Below are 16,483 nucleotides of genomic sequence, written 5' to 3' on the forward strand. Positions count from 1 at the left end.
TTGCTGTTGTGTAGCGCAGCACCAACGTTGGACGGTGATTGCGAATTGCAGAATTCCGGTGCGCCTGTGTTTTAAAAGAGACAAATGCTTAGGAGCTCAGGTTGCTTGGAAAAGAAATTCAGGTGCCTAGTCCTCAAGGCGAAGGATGGAATATTTGAATCATTCAGGCATTGGCCCTTGAATTACTCAGGTCACCTCCCCTTACTTCTAAACCCCCTCTTAAGCCTTGATTCGTCAGCAAAGCCTCTTTGGAACCAAGCTGTCTCACTTTCATTGATTCTTCATCCCTTGTCATCGCCCCTCTTCTTCCTTAGAAGACTTTGTTTGCCTGCTGCCTCTTGGAACTGTCTGCAAAAGGTGTATTAAAAATTTTCTTTGAACCACCATCCCTCCTCAAAAATATATCACCCGATTTAATCGGGGACACCTGTCAGTCTTCAAGTAGGACCCCCCACTTAGCAGCTTGCAGTGCTAAGCAGCAGTTCTTTAAAATGGAAAGCTAAAGAGACCCACCCCCCCACCCCCCAGTTGTGGGTCGATGCTGGCCAGGTGTGCTGGCATGGGCGGTGCAGCAAGGATGAAAACAACAAGGATGGCAACTAACCATTATGGCTGTGTTCTGCCTCCGTAATGGGAGGCAGCAATGCTGGAAATCACAGGAGGGAGACCCAGGGAACTACCAAGCCATGAGCCTGACATCGATACCAGAAAAGGCCCTAGAGCAGATCATTCAACAGTTGGTCTGTGAGTCCTTAAAAAAGGATGTGATCACAGCAGGGCCGTCTTAAGCACATCCAGCGCCGTGGCGCAAAGATCCCTCCGGGGCCCCCCTCCCTTTCCCAAAACTTAGAACTCGCGGACCACCTCGCAGCCCGGGAGCCGCCACTCACAGAAGATGCTGCCGATGTGGCCACGGCACAGCTGGCCACTGCCAGAACCCCGCACTCACTTGCGAGGCTCCAGGGCGCCTCCGCCTCCTCTGCTGCCTGACAACGACAGCCCGCTGCCAGCGCTCTCGCTGCTGCCCAGCGGCCCGAGGAGGAGGAGGTGGTTGCCACGCTGCCGCCTGTGCCCCAGGGAGTGGTGGTGGTGGGGCGGCGGGCACCGGTGATGCGGAGGAGGCCCCTCGGGAGCCGCTCCCGCAGCTCCCTCAGACGACAGCGGCTCGGCGGGCAGTGGCTGAGGGGATTCCCGCAGCCGAGGGAGAGGAGGTGGCGGAGGAGGAGGAACCATAGGGCTTAGTGGCTCGTTGTGCCCCACCAACCATCTGGCGGCGTGTAGGGAAAGGGAAGGCCGCGGCAAAGCCGTGCAGTTCGCCCACTCACTGGGGCGCCCCTGAGAGGCCGGCGCCCTGGCGCAACGAGCCACTAGGCCCTATGGGAAAGACGCCTGTGGATCACAGCATCCTTTTCTAAGTGCTCACAGACTGACTGATTAATTTACATGGGATATTTAATAATGTGTGATCACATTTTTATGTTAATAATAAACATGATAACATTCGTACCTGTTGAGAATATTAGGAGCCTAATGACTCATATCGATAGCATAAGCACCCACGGTAGTTGCTGAGCTAACCATGCTCTATAAACTTATATATGTAACACAACACAGTGTGCATCGCACAACCGCTTTGTTGTATTCACAAATGCGCCTGCACATAATAATATGACCTGCCATACTGTCTAAGCGCAGGAGCAAATGTTTGCAGAGTCCGAAAGACTTGGTTCATAGCACAGATTGGCAAACTGGTCAGAGCTGTGTGTGCTTTGAACATGAAATATGTATTTTGTTACGGATTACATAAATCGTATGCAAGAGAGTCGGGACCCAAGATTTGTGCCGGCAGCCACTCAAACCTCTCCGTCTCCTGGGTTTTAATATCTGGTCCTCTCCCTTCCCGTCCACATTTGTGGAGCCTGATCTGGCGATCTGGTGTGTGACCTATGGAACCAGGGGCTGGAGCCGTTTCTTGTGCCCCTTCTGTGCCCATCGGTGGTGTGTGCATCCATTTGGGGCTCCCCCCCCCCGACCCTCTTTTGCTGTTGCCACTGCCTCTCTCACTCGCTGTCTGAGTGGGATGAATTTCGTGATCAAATTTTACTTCAACACACGCTCGCACACACAAAAACCAGCAAATAAATTACATTTCACAAGCCAAGAGGACGCAAATATGTTCCTTTCAGGGCCAAGAGTCCAGGGCAAAAATATGGCTAGCTAATGTTGCGACTGACGAGGTAGTTTTTCATTTATTGGGCGAGGGCTGGAGCGCAATGGGTTTCTCGTGTGCTTTAATGGAGAAAGCATGTGGAAGGCAGAGGGTTTATGGCCCCACTATTTACGTGCGAGTCTGAGCAGCATATGTGCAAGTGGGGGGGGGGTTGCTGTGTTGGAGCTGGCTGTTAAAACAATGGCTCTCATCTTCCGTGCCAGTCCAAGCTGCCTGCAAGAGTAAAGGGTGTGTGTGTGTGTGTGGATTTTATTCCTCATAGGCTTTATTCTTTGTAATGATGGAACTCCCTGCCTCTTGAGATCAAGCAGGCGCCTTCACTGAACCTTTTTGGGCACCAGGCAAGCCAGCCCAGGTGTTTAGGAAGCAGAGGCAATTTTAATGTCTTTTTAATATTTTAACTTTTTGTATGTTTTTAATTAGGGGTGTGGTTTTGTTTGTGGTTTTGTTGTTGTTGTTTCTTTTCTGTTTGTTCTATTTGTATTCTTTTTGTTAACAATTCAATTAAAAGCAGGGTAGGGTGGTGTGAGGGTACTGGGCTCAACCATCTTTTATGGGGCCCCAAGGGGTTCAAAAACCCCACCCTGAAAGGGGACGATTCTCAACAAACACTACTCCTTGGCACCATTGCTTTCCTTGTCCCCTTAGCTTTCCCAGGCCTGGACCGCCTGCATCACAGAACAATAGAATCGTAGAGTTGAAAGGGAACCCCCAGGGTCATCTAGTCCACCCCCACCTCCGCCACAGTGCAGGAATCTCAGCTAAAGCATCCCTGACAAACAGCCACCCAACCTCTGCTTAGAAACCTCCAAGGAAAGAGAGCCCACCACCTCCCGAGGGAATCTGTTCCAGTTTCAAATGACCCTTCCCATCAGAATGTTCTTCCTGATGTTTTTCTTTCCATTTTAAATATTTTTATTCAGTTTAAACCACTATATAACAAGCCTCTTCTAAAGCCATCCAAGTTGGTGGCTGTGCCTGCCCTCCTGCAGGAGGGAGTTCCGCAGATCATTACAAAACGGCCTGGAAACCAAAGTAGAGGGAGTTGGGTATGTTTAGCCTGGAGATACGATAGCCATCTTCAGATATTTCATGGAATGAGATTCTGACTAAACATCAGGAAGAACTTTCTGACAGTAAGATCTGTTCGACAGTGAAAGAGGGGTGTGGACTAGATGACTTCATGGGAGCCCAGTTCTGTGATTCTGTAACCTGTTTCAAGCTCAGGCCCACAGCTGAAGCACCTTGAGGAATGTCACTTTGAATTCTCAGCACCCTCACAAAGGTGCCATTATTTCCAAGGTTCTTGTGCTGTCAGTAAAAGCACCTCAAAAGCAATTCAGTTATGTAATGCAAGCTTTTCTTCCCTCTCTCCCCCATCGGGGTTCTGTGAGCCCCTGTTCCTGGCAGGGGCTGTTCATCTGGAAACACTTGCCTGCCTCAGTTCCTCAGGGAAGCTTGCCAGACCTCTGGCCTCTGCCCAGCCACATCATGTGGAGCTGAGTTCCACGGTCATTTAGCCGCCAAATGCCGGCTGTGTAAGAAAACAACTGAGCCAGCCAGCCCTGTGATTTATACTGCCCTGAAAGGTTTAAAAGCTACCCAAATAGAAACTGCATTCTGCCCTCGATCCAAGGGACTCTTCTCCCCTACAAGGTCTGATTCTTTGCGACAAAGTCTTGGCAGGGTCAAAGAACTATTTGATGCCTTCAAATCAGTTGCTTATTCCAAAAGGGCCGTATAGGGTAGGATCTGAACAGTGCGGCATCTGGGAAGAGTCCCTAGGAAAGGGAAATAAACGAATAAGTGAGCTGATATGCGGCAACAATGACTTTGGAATCACCAATGGTGAAGCAGCGCTCCTTTTGCCAGCTTTGAATTGTTTGCTGGGGAGGAGAGTCCAATTTGCTCTCCAGTTTTGCCTTCTCTCTCTGAGCACCACCAAAGATTTCCCCTTCTGCCTCTCCTTTTGAAAGCCCCCCCCCCCAGGTTGGATTGCTCGGCACAGATGCGGCTGATCAGAACACGATGATGGCGACGACTCCGTGTGGGACGGCCTGTGAGGTTTTGAACCTGCCCTCGGGAGAGGAAATCAAAGAGTACAGGGTGGAAAAACAACCCAGCCTTGCTCCCCGCCTCTCAAGCCACAGTGAGCGGCGATAAACAAACAGAGTGACAATGACGGACACAGACTAAACACTGGCGTTTTCTGCCATGCCAGAGCAGCTCATGGCTCAGGAAGATGCCCAGAGATCTAAGGCCCCATAGACCACCCTATAGGCGCTGTGGCATTGAAAGGATGGAGTTGCTTGCAAAGGAGGCCTTTGCTCTGAATTGATCTTGCAGTTTCCTCCTCCTGTGGGGGCCTGGATGCCTTTGGCCCAGGTTGCAGACAAGAGGCTGGTCTGCTGTGGCCATCTCACTTCATTTTTTAATCTGTATACCACTTTTGTACATTGCTGTACAGTCAGGCCTTGGAAGTCAAATGGAATCCATTCCGGAAGTCCATTCGACTTTCAAAATGTACGGAAACCAAAGCGTGGCTTCTGATTGGCTGCAGGAAGCTCCTGCAGCCAATCGGAAGCCCCGTCAGACGTCTGGGTTCCAAAGAACGTTCACAAACCGGAATATTCACTTCCGGGTTTGTGGCGTTCGGGAGCCAAAACGTTCAACTTGCAAGGCGTTCGGGATACAAGGTACGACTGTACACAAGACAACACACAAGCCGAAGGAACAACAAAGATCACACCCCTTATAACAATGTAACCCAATACAAAAATGTCATAAGAAAAACATAGCTTTGAAATAAACAACATCTCAAAGAAAGTAACATTCGAGAACCCTTTAGACTATAACAGCACACAATAAAATTTAATACCAGCAAATAATATTTAAACAGAAATCCAATTACAATAAATATTTTCTAGACCATCATCAATAAAAATGGCAGCAATTCACTGTGTGTTAAATAACATAATACAAATGGATAAGCAACGGCACACAACTCATGAAATTATTATTTTTAAAATATCCCTGAACTCCTCTTCTTTCGGAGTCGGGTCCCTCTGCACCCAGCCTGCCCCGGAAACCACAGCCAGACTCGACCCCGCTCTCTTTTGCCGCTGTGTGAACACCACGGCGCTGCTGAAAGAAGGAGTTTGGGGTCTAATCCTGTTCTCCGTGGCAGGTCTGCTTCCTCCAGCTCAGCCCCCACGCCCCCTCCTGGCGTTCATGAAGGGAGAAACCAGCTGGCAAAGGACGGAGCCTCCAATTGGCCTGTTTGCAGCCCCACACTGGTCCCTGGAATCCACGTATAAATAAACATGCCAATCCATTATAGGTTGGAGAGATGTTGTTTTTTCCATGTCAAACTATTCCAGACATCTTGGTTCACCAAAGTCTTTCTGCCTGGTCCGGGACGAGGGAAGCAAGAGCCAGGAGCTTAGAGAGGGATTTAACCCGGCTGTTGAGCCGATGATGCCTGGGGGTGGGCTGTGGCGGACAGTGTGGTAGCCGCAGGCTGGTCCTGCTGCGGTTTGGGGGGGGTCGGGAGGGGCCCAGGAAGTCCCGGCACACACAGTGAGGCTTATTCTGAAGCTGCGCTTTACAAGAAACGAAAACTCTCGTATTTGGGATCGGTGGTCGGCTCGGAACAATAAAGCCTTAGTTCGAGGAAAGTATTGCCAGCTAGTTAAAGGAATATTTCCAGCAGGCTCCAATGCATTTCGCTGAGCGCTCAGCAGCTCACTGAATATGCCCTTGGGGCAGCACCACTTTGGTAATTATAAAGACCCCCCCCCCAACAGCATCCTCTTGGGTCAGTGTGCTGCCTGTTGCCCTGTTTGGGAGGCCACTCGGTGGTGTGTTCTGGATTCGTAGCCAAGACTTGGGCTTCCCTCCCTGCCAAGAGCGGCTGTTTTGGCCAGGGAAAAGCTGGCTGTTTGATTTGGGAGGCCGGACCATAGCCGCTTGGGTGAGTGTGTACTGAAATCTGGGAAGGTGGAGAGGTGTTTTCAGCAGTGCAAAATGGGTCCTGTCTAAATATGGAAAAGGTGTTGTTTTTGTTGCACTGCAGTTCGTAGAATCATAGAGCTGGAAGGGACCCCCAGGGTCATCTAGCCCAACCCTCTGCGATGCAGGAATCTTTTTGCCCAATGAACCTGAGATTAAGAGCCGCAGGCTCTACTGGGTGAGCTATCCAAGCCGTCAGTTCCACCCCACATTTTCCTCTAAGGAGCTAACTGTGACATGCACGGTTCTCCAGCTCCTCATTTAATCCCCACAACAACAACCCTGCAAGGTAGGTTAGTAGGCTGAGAGGCAGGGGGTGCAGGCTGGGACTGATGGGAGCTGTAGTCCAAAACATCTGGAGAGCACCAGGTTGTGGGAAGTCTGGCCTAGGTTCCTAAACCCTGCACCACAATTGTAATGAAGTCTTGAATACATTTGCATTCTTTTTGGGGGGTAGGGAGAGATTTTCTTTGAATCCTTTTATTCTTCTGGCTTCTGCCATGGTTCATACAGAAAGTGGCTCTGTATCTCGGCCTCTTGAACCTACACACATTATCAAAGGCATGCTCTTTGAGCAGGCTCCTTGAGTCAGTTTTCAAGGATGGTATTAGTTGGCACAGAAGAAATTTAATGGACAGGATAAATGCCCAGTGTGTCTGTTTCAGTGTTATGTCAATGCCATTGGGATGGAGTCGTTGGCGCGTCAGACCTGGGTTCAAATCCTCACTCGGCCAGGAAGCTCACTAGGTGAGCTTGGGCCAGTCGCTGCATGGAGGAAGTGCACAGAGAGGAGTTTTTCTTCCTCTCTCTCATAACACTAGAACTTGTGGGCATCCGATGAAACTAAATTTGGGGATGTTCAGGACAGACAGAAGAAAGGACTTTTCCACGCAGCTCAGCGTCAAACTATGGAACTCCCTCCCACAAGAGGCAGAGATGGCAACCAGCCTGCTTGGCTTTTAAAGAGGATTATATAAATTTGTGGAGGAGAGGGGTTTTGCCGGCTGCTAGCCAGGATGGCTGCTCTCTCCCTCCACAGCTGGAGGCAGCAATCCTTCTAAATACTGCTTGCTGGAGACCACAGGAGGGGAGAGGGCTTTTGTGCTGGGATCCTGCTTGCAGCTCCCCCCCAGGCAACTGTTCAGCCACTGTGAGAACAGGATGCTGGATTCGATGGGCCACTGGCCTGATCCAGCACAGGCGCTTCTTGTGTCCATTGTGGCCATTTCAGTGTTGCGTCAATGCTAAATGCCTCATATTTGGAAAATGCCAAGACGCTCCTGCTTCAAGGCTAGTCCAGCCTCTTCGGCTTCTTCCACACGTGGCGGCAAATGCTTGCAATGCGCTTCCTCCAGCAGGCCAGTTGCAAGGTCAAGAGGTTCCCCAGAGGTCATCCACTCTGCCCCCGCTCTTCCCAGGCGATTCCCCTGTGATCCGCATTGCGTCGTGTCCACTCATTTGGCACAAGCGGCTCTTTGATTTCGCAAGGGCTTCATCTACGGCTATGAGCAACTTGCCAGGGGAAGCCCAGTCCCTCACAAGTCAGCCTGCCCCCGAGTTTAGTCACCCGCTTTGTTGGGTGTTGTTGGGGGGGAGCAGGGGGGCTTGGTCTCCAGTCCTTGGACTGCATCCCGGGAAGCAGCTCCCTCTGAAACGGGCATTTATTGAAGCCAGATTGTGGGAGGAGCAGTCTGCTCCTCCATCGCTCTCCTTTTGAACACTAAGCGCTCTGGAATGAACTCAGCAACCTCGAAAGGAATCCTTGCATGTTGTCTCCTCCGTACAGCGAGTCATGGAGGGAAGAGGGGCCAGGAGAACCTTTGATACTGCTCACAGTTTCCCAATAGGCCTTAGCTCAGGCCCATCTCATAGAATCGTACAATTGTAGAGTTGGAAGGGACCCCGGGGGGTCATCTAGTTCAACCCCCTGCAAGGCAGGAATCTCAGCTAAAGCATCCATGACAGATGGCCATCCAACCTCTGCTTAGAAACTGCCAAGGAAGGAGAGGCCACCCCCTTCCTTGGGAGTCTGTTCCACTGTTGAGCAGCTCTTGCCATCAGTAAGTTCTTCCCAATGTTCAGTCGGGATCTCCTTCCTTGTCATCTGAATCTGTTGGTTTGGGTTCTGCCCTCCAGAGCAGGAAAAAAACAAGCTTCCTTGAAGGTTTGTTTGGGGTGGAGGCTGCTGTACACATTTGACTTTTTTAAATAATCATTGCAGTGTCTCCAGAAAAGCATTCCTGCCCCCCATAAGGACATTGGAAGCTTCCTTGTAGTGTATCGAGCCCCATATTGTCTACACCAGGCACGTCCAAAGTCCGTTTCAGGGGCCTAGTCCAGCCCGCCGGTCGATTTAATCCGGCCCCTGTGGCAGTATATGTCCTGGGGTAAAACTCGACAACTTTGGTCAACCCTCTCGCATGTTCACTTCATCAAATCTGGCCCTCTTTGAAAAAAGTTTGGGCACCCCTGGTGACCTACGCAGGCAGGCAGCCAAGGAGCCTGGAAACTCTGCCACGACCGAACACATCCTTATATGACTGTAGTCCACTGATGTGAGAATAAGCATTGATGCCCTTATGAAACTGTTGGGTGGAAGTGACCTTGTTGAAGTCGCTGCGATCAGGGTGCGGTAAGCCCAAGTTACGACTTCTGCAAAGATGCAGGTCGCACACCACATTCCCATACCATATTTGAAAGAAAACACAATGTGGGGAGTGTTTTTAAGGATCCTCCTATACTGGGCTGGTCCAGTCCCAAACCGCCACCTCACCAATTTGGGATCTTCCACTCGCGCGGTGGCAAGAGGGGCCACTCTTGCAGAGGAGAGGAGGGAGCTCAGGCCAGAACTGAGCTCCTGTTTCGTTCCCTGTTTGTCTTGTGGGACCACGGCAGGGACCTTCAGCTCGAGAGGTGAGCGGGTAGACGGAGCGTGCTTTTTGTAGCCATGGCTGGAGCTGGAGACTGGAGCAAGAGGACGAGGGCAAGAGAGCAGGATATTAGGAAGAAGGGTGCGCTGCAACATTTTGTGGCGGTTGCCGCATGTATGCGTGGTGTGTTTGTGCATGCACCAGCTGCAACATCCCAGCTCCCCCTTAGCACAGCTGTTGACAACCTGGCACCCTCCAGCTGTTTGGGAATACAACTCCCATCATCCCCCAAAAGGCCATGCTGCCTGGGGCTCATGGGAGTTGTAGTCCAGTATAGCTGGAGGGTGGCAGGCTGCTTTAGCACCCCCAAGAAATAGCACCCCCAAGCGCATGGTGTGACTGTGCCATTGAGCCTGGTCCTTTGGCTCTGTGGGTTCCTTGGCTCTATGGAGTTTCCGTTTAATTTATTTCTCTATATGGCATTTATATCCCACCTTTTTCTCCAAGGAGCTCCAGGTGGCATGCTTGCTTCTCCACCTCCTCATTTAACCCCCACAATAACCCTGTGAGGTAGGTTAGACTGAGAGGCAGCGACTGGCCCAAGGTCGCCAAGTGAGCTTCATGGCTGGGTGGGAATTCAAACTCGGGTCCTAGTCCAGCACTCTATTTTTTTTTTTTACTAAATGTCTTTCCCTCCCTTCACCATAACGGCTCCTCCCCAGGCTAGCGCTGCCACAAAGCCTAGTGAACTGATCCCTCTCGGACCCCTGTGGGCAGGGGTGACCCTTGGCTAGATGGCCTTTGGGTGCCCCTTCCCACTCTTTTGTTCTTTGCTTCTCCCTGCCCCTAAGCCTTGACGGAGCAGAAGATGCCTGAGAGCGAACCCTGAACCTGGCACAGGTAGCAATCGGGGGAAGCGCCTTTGTTTCTGGACTCCAATTCCTGCCTGTTCCAATATTTGCTCGTGGAGATTAGCTGTTTGATTTTCCATGTGTGGCTCCAATGTGGTCCAAGCCAGCCAAAGGGTTCACACACCCCTTCCAGCTTTTGGTAAACCAGCAGAGTGGGTTTCATTCTGGGCTGGGCTAAAGGGATGCCTCCACCTCTCAATAAACTTCCATTTGTTTATTCATTTCTGATATTTGTAGATCGCCATTGTAGATCACCACCGATGGACACAAAGCAGCTTACGGTCAATTAAACAGTTCCTTCACCAAGTAGCACAGTGTTTGAGACAAAAAACAACAACCCACAGGTTAAAAGCATTAATTCCATAAATGGGCGTCATAAAAAATAACTTAAAGCAAATTGTATTAAATTAAAATATAGCAAGTCGCTTTGAGTTGCTGTGGCAACAAAAGCGACTAATAAATTTAATAAACATTAATCTTAGAATGGCAGAGTTGGAAGGGACCCCACGAGTCCTTGCAATGCAGAAGTTGCAGCTAAAGAACAGGTATTTAAAAACTAATTAAAACTAACATTAAAACTAAAAAAAACAGATTAAAACCCATGCCAACATTCTACATGTCTGATTAGGCTTGCCTAGACAAAGATGTTTTAAGCAGATGCTGAAAAGGGTACAGTGAAGGCACCTGCCTGATGTCAAGTGGCAGGGAGTTCCAAAGTTTATGTACTGCCACACTAAGAAATGGCGAGTATTGTGCGGCGCCCATAACATTGCCCACCTGTAGGTATTCCTGTTGTGTGTTGCCCTTCCCATTGGCTGGTTTTGAGAATCAGGTTTGGACCATCTGCCTTATAGTATTGTCTTTTTTCTCCCCTCTTTCCCCCTGGCTCTCAGATGCTGACCCTTGTCTCCTGTGTCGGCAGAGTGGTGGTCCTCTTGGCGGCTGTTTCGGTGACCACGTCCATCATGATGTCAGGAGAATGGGGAGAAGAAGGTGAGCTGACACCTGCAGACTAGTATCTCTCTAGGGCAGGCATCCCCAAACTCGGCCCTCCAGCTGTTTTGGGACTACAGTTCCCATCATCCATCACCACTGGTCCTGTTAGCTAGGGATGGTGGGAGTTGTAGTCCCAAAACATCTGGAGGGCCGACATCTTTGAGGATGCCTGCTCTAGGGCTTGGAGGATTGCTTTGCAGAGTTAGAGCCGGGGAGGTAAGTCTTAGCAGGATCAGGGCCAAGGAACAGACCAGCTCAGTGGTGGGAACCAGGGACCCTCAAAGAGGAATATCAGGTTACCAGGTTGAGCCAATAGATACTGTGCACAGTTCTGGTTTCCTCACCTTAAAAAGGGAAATCAAAATGATCAAGGACTCTCCTGCGAAGACAGGTCTCAGTGTTTGGGACTTCTTAGTTCAGAGAGCCTAGATGGCTTTAAAGGAAGAATTCACAGAGGAGAGGGCTATCGATGGCTCTGCTCTGCATCCACAATCGGAGGCAGAAATACTTCTGAATATCAGTTGCTGAAAGCCACAGGAGGGAAGAGGCTGCTCTTGTGCTCGAGTCCTGCTTGTGGGTGGGTTTGTTTGTTTGTTTGTTTGATTGATTGATTGATTGATTGAGTTTATATGTGGCTTTTCCACAATGAGCAGTGCCCAAAGCAGCTCACAGCAAGCATTCCAAACAACAAAACGGAGAGCAATGCAAATATGCAAAATGCGGAACATGCCAGCAATTTCAAAATAACGAAAATCAACGGTTTGGCAAACGCAGAAGAAATTTGACATTGCAGAAAAGCTTCTTAAGTACGTGAATTTGAAGCAAAAATGAAAGCTAAGCGACAATGAAGTTTCTGGCCCTGGTCTTGCTGCATCCCAAGGAGCCCGGCTTAAGTGGCGTTCGGAGGAGAGGCTTTGATGGCACACAGCTGGCATACAGGCTGGGTGGCAAACCTCTGGCTCCCGCATCTCTCCTCCGGAGGAGGCTGGCAGCACCAAAAGGCAAATATCAGGGTGGGGGGGGGCAATGATGGCAAGTCTCTCCCCCAGCCTCCTGGAAGGTACCAACAGCTGGGGCAGGTCTTGCTGCCCTTCCCACTGGTTGGCTGCTGTGAGAAGAGGATGGTGAACTCGAAAGGCCCTTGGGCTGATCCAGCAGGCTCTTCTTCCCTTCTGAGGTTCTTAATCTTTAAAGTGGGCCCTTAGTGCCTCTTCTGGCTACTGGGGGCTCCCTGGGGTCCCCAGTAGAGAGTCGTTCCCCACCCCCAGCCTTGCTCCCTGTAATTGGGGACATGCAATTGGCTTTTCTCTGTGGCAGCATTTCCAAATTGGTGCCCTCAGGTGTATTGGCTGCACCTCCAGTGGCTGCTCCTTCCACGTCAGCCAGCCAGAGGCGCAAGGACTCGCCTGCCTGTCATGCTTCTCGTGTTGCTGACAGACAGGTCTATTGGCCAAGTTGGCAGCAGCGTCTTCCTGCTTCCTTTTCCTGCGGGGGCAGGTGAACTGGCAGCCCCACAAACAAGCCCCAGCGCTGCCTCACCTTAGGCACAGCAGGTTGGGGCTCATGAGTCACCTTCTTCCTGTTACTTGACGTACCTTGCAGGTATCAAACAGGAGAGCAGCCCTGTTCCTTTGCCCTCCGATTGCCTTACCTAGCATGGGGCTAAAGCTCTTTCGAGCAGCCCAAGAGACCACAGACTTTTTTGGGGGTGTGTGTGATTTTTTAAATTTCATTTCATAATGTCTATAATCCAGAATGCGGCAGCTAGACTGGTGACCAGGAGTGGCCGCCGAGACCATATAGCACCGGTCTTGAAAGACCTGCATTGGCTCCCAGTACGTTTCCGAGCACAATTCAAAGTGTTGGTCCTGACCTTGAAAGCCTTAAATGGCCTTGGTCCTGTATACCTGAAGGAGCATCTCCACCTCCATCGTTCAGCCCGGACACTGAGGTCCAGCGCCGAGGGCCTTCTGGTAGTTCCCTCCCTGCGAGAAGTGAAGCTACAGGGAAGCGGGTAGAGGGCCTTCTTGGTAGTGGCACCCGCCCTGTGGAACGCCCTCCCATCAGATGTCAAGGAAATAAACAGCTATCTGACTTTTAGAAGACATCTGAATGCAGCCCTGTTTAGGGAAGTTTTTAATGTTTGATCTTTTATCGTGTTTTAATGTTCTGTTTGATGGATTCCTGTATTTTAATATTTTGTTGGAAGCCCCCCAGAGTGGCTGGGGGAACCCGGCCAGATGGGCGGGGTATAAATAATAAATTATCATCATCATCATCATCATCAAACTGAGAGAACAGTTATAGCAACAGATGAAAGTTAAAAGATGAAAAGCAAAACTATAAAATAGGCACGCAGAATTAAGGCTATGGGTCAAAATAGTGAAATCCGAGTAAAGAATATTATTGTTACCTGATTATGAAGTCTAGTTCTAGATATAGTGCCAGGCTTGTGACAAAAGTTGTTTGGAAAATTATGGTTCCATTGTATATGGAATCAAGGATAGAGATTAATATTCTAACTCCAGACAGATGGACTCTGAATAACGTTTCAGGGCTTTATTAAGGCACATTTCGGAAATGCAGTCAGCGCACACAGGTCAATATAGGTCCTCAAAAACCATAATACAGCGGTACCTCCGGTTGTGAACGGGATCCGTTCCACAGGTCCGGCCGTATCCCGAAGTTTTCGCTACCTAAGGTGCTGCTTCTGTGCATCCACGCAGCGTGGTTTTTTGCTTCTGTGCATGCACATACGACAAAACACTTCTGGGTTTGCCAGTAACGTAACCCAAGATTCCTCTGTAAATATAAGACAGCTTCCTATGGTGCTCAGGTAAAATACCTCCTCTCCCATATGAGGATTTTTATTCTGCCCTCCATCTGTAGATCTCAGGGCGGTTCACAATATAAAAAGTGTGCATGCACACGAAAGAAGTGTGCATGCAAATGAAAGCTCATACCAAAATAAAAAACTTAGTTGGTCTTTAAGGTGCTGCTGGAAGGATTTTTTTTTTTTTACTACGTCAGACCAACACGGCTACCTACCTGTAACTAGAACATAAAACACACAAGATAAAAAGACACGTAGGTGGAGGTGATATCCCTGCCATCGTTTGGGTGTGGTGGTGGTCAGTTGGTCCCTCCGGACTCTGGCCAAAGTCAATCAGAACCATATTTGGACAGTTCTCTAACTACACAATGTGCCATCGTAGCCCCTTTTCTTGGGGGAAGAGAGGGTCTCATGTCCCCCCCCCCAAAAAAATGAAGGACCCCTGATCCCCACTGTTCCAGGCCATGTGTCCTTTTCCCAGTCCCACCACTTTGAGTTTGGGCTGTGCTTATCTGGGGAGGCTATTTGCCAAAGTGCTCTTGGCATCCTCCTTCCCAAGAAACGTAATACAGTACGTAATCACAGGGTTCGGTTGCAAGAGTTCTGCGTATACTCAAAGATTGCTTATATCCAAACCCTGGGGGTGGGGAGAGAGAGAATCCCAAACTCTCAGAGACAATGTGCCAAGCGAGGCTTACCAGAAAGCGATGTGGAGAGCTTAAAAGCTCTTTTTGCGCCGGGTGACCCAAGCGCAACTGGCGCAAAATAGCTTTTAAGCTATTCTCCTTGCTTGGGGGGCAAGGCTTGCTCAGCGTGCCAGCTCTGGGCTGTTGGTGTGAGATCTCGGTTTTTCTGGCATACCTGAGGGATATGTGCTCTGGCCTCCTTCTCTTCCAGGGGTGACGTATGCCCAGCTGGGGAAAGATGTGATCCTGACGTGTGCTGGAGCGAGTCCCGGGTAGGTGTCTCCAAGCAGTTGTGGTCCCTTCCAGAGGGATCGTGCAAGACCTCTGAGTGCGGGAGGGAAGGCAGAAGCCCCCTTGGGACAGGCTAGGGTGATTTCTTGGGCACCTTGGCAGGAACAGAGGGTATGTTTGCAGACAAGATGTGGCTGCCTCTCATTCATCCTCACTACGGCTTTCTGGCTTTCAGCTCCTCAGTGGAATGGCGGTGGAACGGAGGCACCATCCTCCCGGAAGACTCAGCAATACAGGCAGGGCAGCTTCTCCTGTCCCACATCCAGCTCTCCTCCAAAGGGGTCTTCAGCTGCCACGACACCAGCGGGGTCCTCCTCAGCTCCACCGTGCTCCGTCTCGGACGTAAGTTGAGGGTCAGCTGCCCCAGAGCACCCTGAGGAAGGGTGACAAAATCCCGGCTGGGCCAGATCGCGCCGCGCCAGATCGCAGGTCCCGGCCTGGCCACTGTGGCAGAGCGCACGCCTGGCCTTGCCACCTGGCTGGATCGCACCCCCCAGCCAGGCGTGATCACCCACCCCCCTGGGGAGAGAAAGGGAAGGAGGCAGGCGAGCAAAAACGGAGGGGGGCAGGAATGGATGTTACGTGCCCTGTCCCATCCCTCCCTTTGGGCGCCACGCCCCCCCCATCCCGTCCCTCCCTATGGGCATTTCGCCCCACCCCAGGTGCTGGAGAGGCTTCCTCCACCGCTGGGCTGCAAGGTGGGGGGAATTCTTGGGAATGAGGGCGGGGTGGTTAGGGACATAGGAAGTCCCATCGAACCCAGAACTGTCTCCACTGACCAGAGTTTCAAGCAGAATGTTTCTCCCAGCTTGAGAGATGCTGAGGATTGAACCTGTCGGAATATTCTAGAAGAAACTTGAAAATGGTCTTGAACAAGTTGCTAGGCGATGGAGAATTTCCCCAGCAACAGGTGCCTTTATCAGGGCATGTGATCAACTATGTTGCTTTATTTGTTTTTATTTATTTGTTAATGACCAGCATGAAGTTTTGTAAATAACAAAGACTCTGAGAAACAGAACCAAACGGTGTTTCTTCCTGTAATGGTAATTTTGCTAAGAGATAGCTAGAATGCTGATGCTGTAAAGAAGTAAAAGATGCAGGAAAACTTTTCTGTAAAAGGAACTCTGCTGCGGAAAGAAATGAAAACCCAAAACTTAGGTGCTCACGCACCAACAGAACCTTGGACGTTCTGCATGCAATGCAGATGCCCTTAACTCTGAGCTGTGGCCCTTCCCCGATTGCTGGGCCGGCCTTGAGCTTTTGCCAGGAGGAAAGGGCTGGTCAGGGATGCTTGAACTTAGGTAGGAGGTGGGGGTCATTGGAGGAAGGCCAGACATGCTCCCTGCCCTGGTTGTGCCCTTATTCCAAGCCGCACCTTGCTTCTCCCGCAGGCCTGCCAGGGAGGCCCTCCATCTTATGCACGGCGTCCAACTACGTGAACGTTTCCTGCTTCTGGGATTCCACCGTCGAGACCTTCCTGCCCACCAGATACATCACCTCCTACAGGTAAGGTCGTGCACCTCTGGGTCTGTGGAAGGGGTCGGGGGCTTGTGTACCTGCGCAACAGCTAAGAACCCACCTCCAGCTGGTGTGCAGCATGGCAGATTAGTTCCTGTGTTCATAAAATCATGGAATTGTACGGTTGGAAGGGATCC

At 50.5% G+C, this 16,483-nt stretch overlaps 1 protein-coding gene across 7 annotated transcripts in view; it reads left to right on the top strand.

The window, feature by feature from the left end:
- IL11RA (interleukin 11 receptor subunit alpha) overlaps window positions 1–16,483 on the top strand; it is a 127,297-nt gene that overhangs the window by 81,176 nt on the left and 29,638 nt on the right. For 5 of the 7 annotated variants that reach the window (XM_088653077.1, XM_060280406.2, XM_088653074.1 and 2 more), the window contains 4 exons: window positions 10,916–11,015; window positions 14,749–14,809; window positions 15,004–15,170; window positions 16,220–16,334. In XM_088653077.1, coding sequence (XP_088509203.1) covers window positions 10,916–11,015; window positions 14,749–14,809; window positions 15,004–15,170; window positions 16,220–16,334 — 443 coding nt within the window. Of the gene's footprint in view, window positions 1–5,806; window positions 6,204–9,009; window positions 9,155–10,915; window positions 11,016–14,748; window positions 14,810–15,003; window positions 15,171–16,219; window positions 16,335–16,483 lie in introns of those variants that run through there. The other 2 variants (XM_088653076.1, XM_088653075.1) reach the window with 2 other exon arrangements.

This window comes from Zootoca vivipara, chromosome 10 (genome assembly GCF_965207765.1).
Source record: "Zootoca vivipara chromosome 10, rZooViv2.hap1.1, whole genome shotgun sequence".
In the NCBI taxonomy this organism is placed as follows: Eukaryota; Metazoa; Chordata; class Lepidosauria; order Squamata; family Lacertidae; genus Zootoca; species Zootoca vivipara.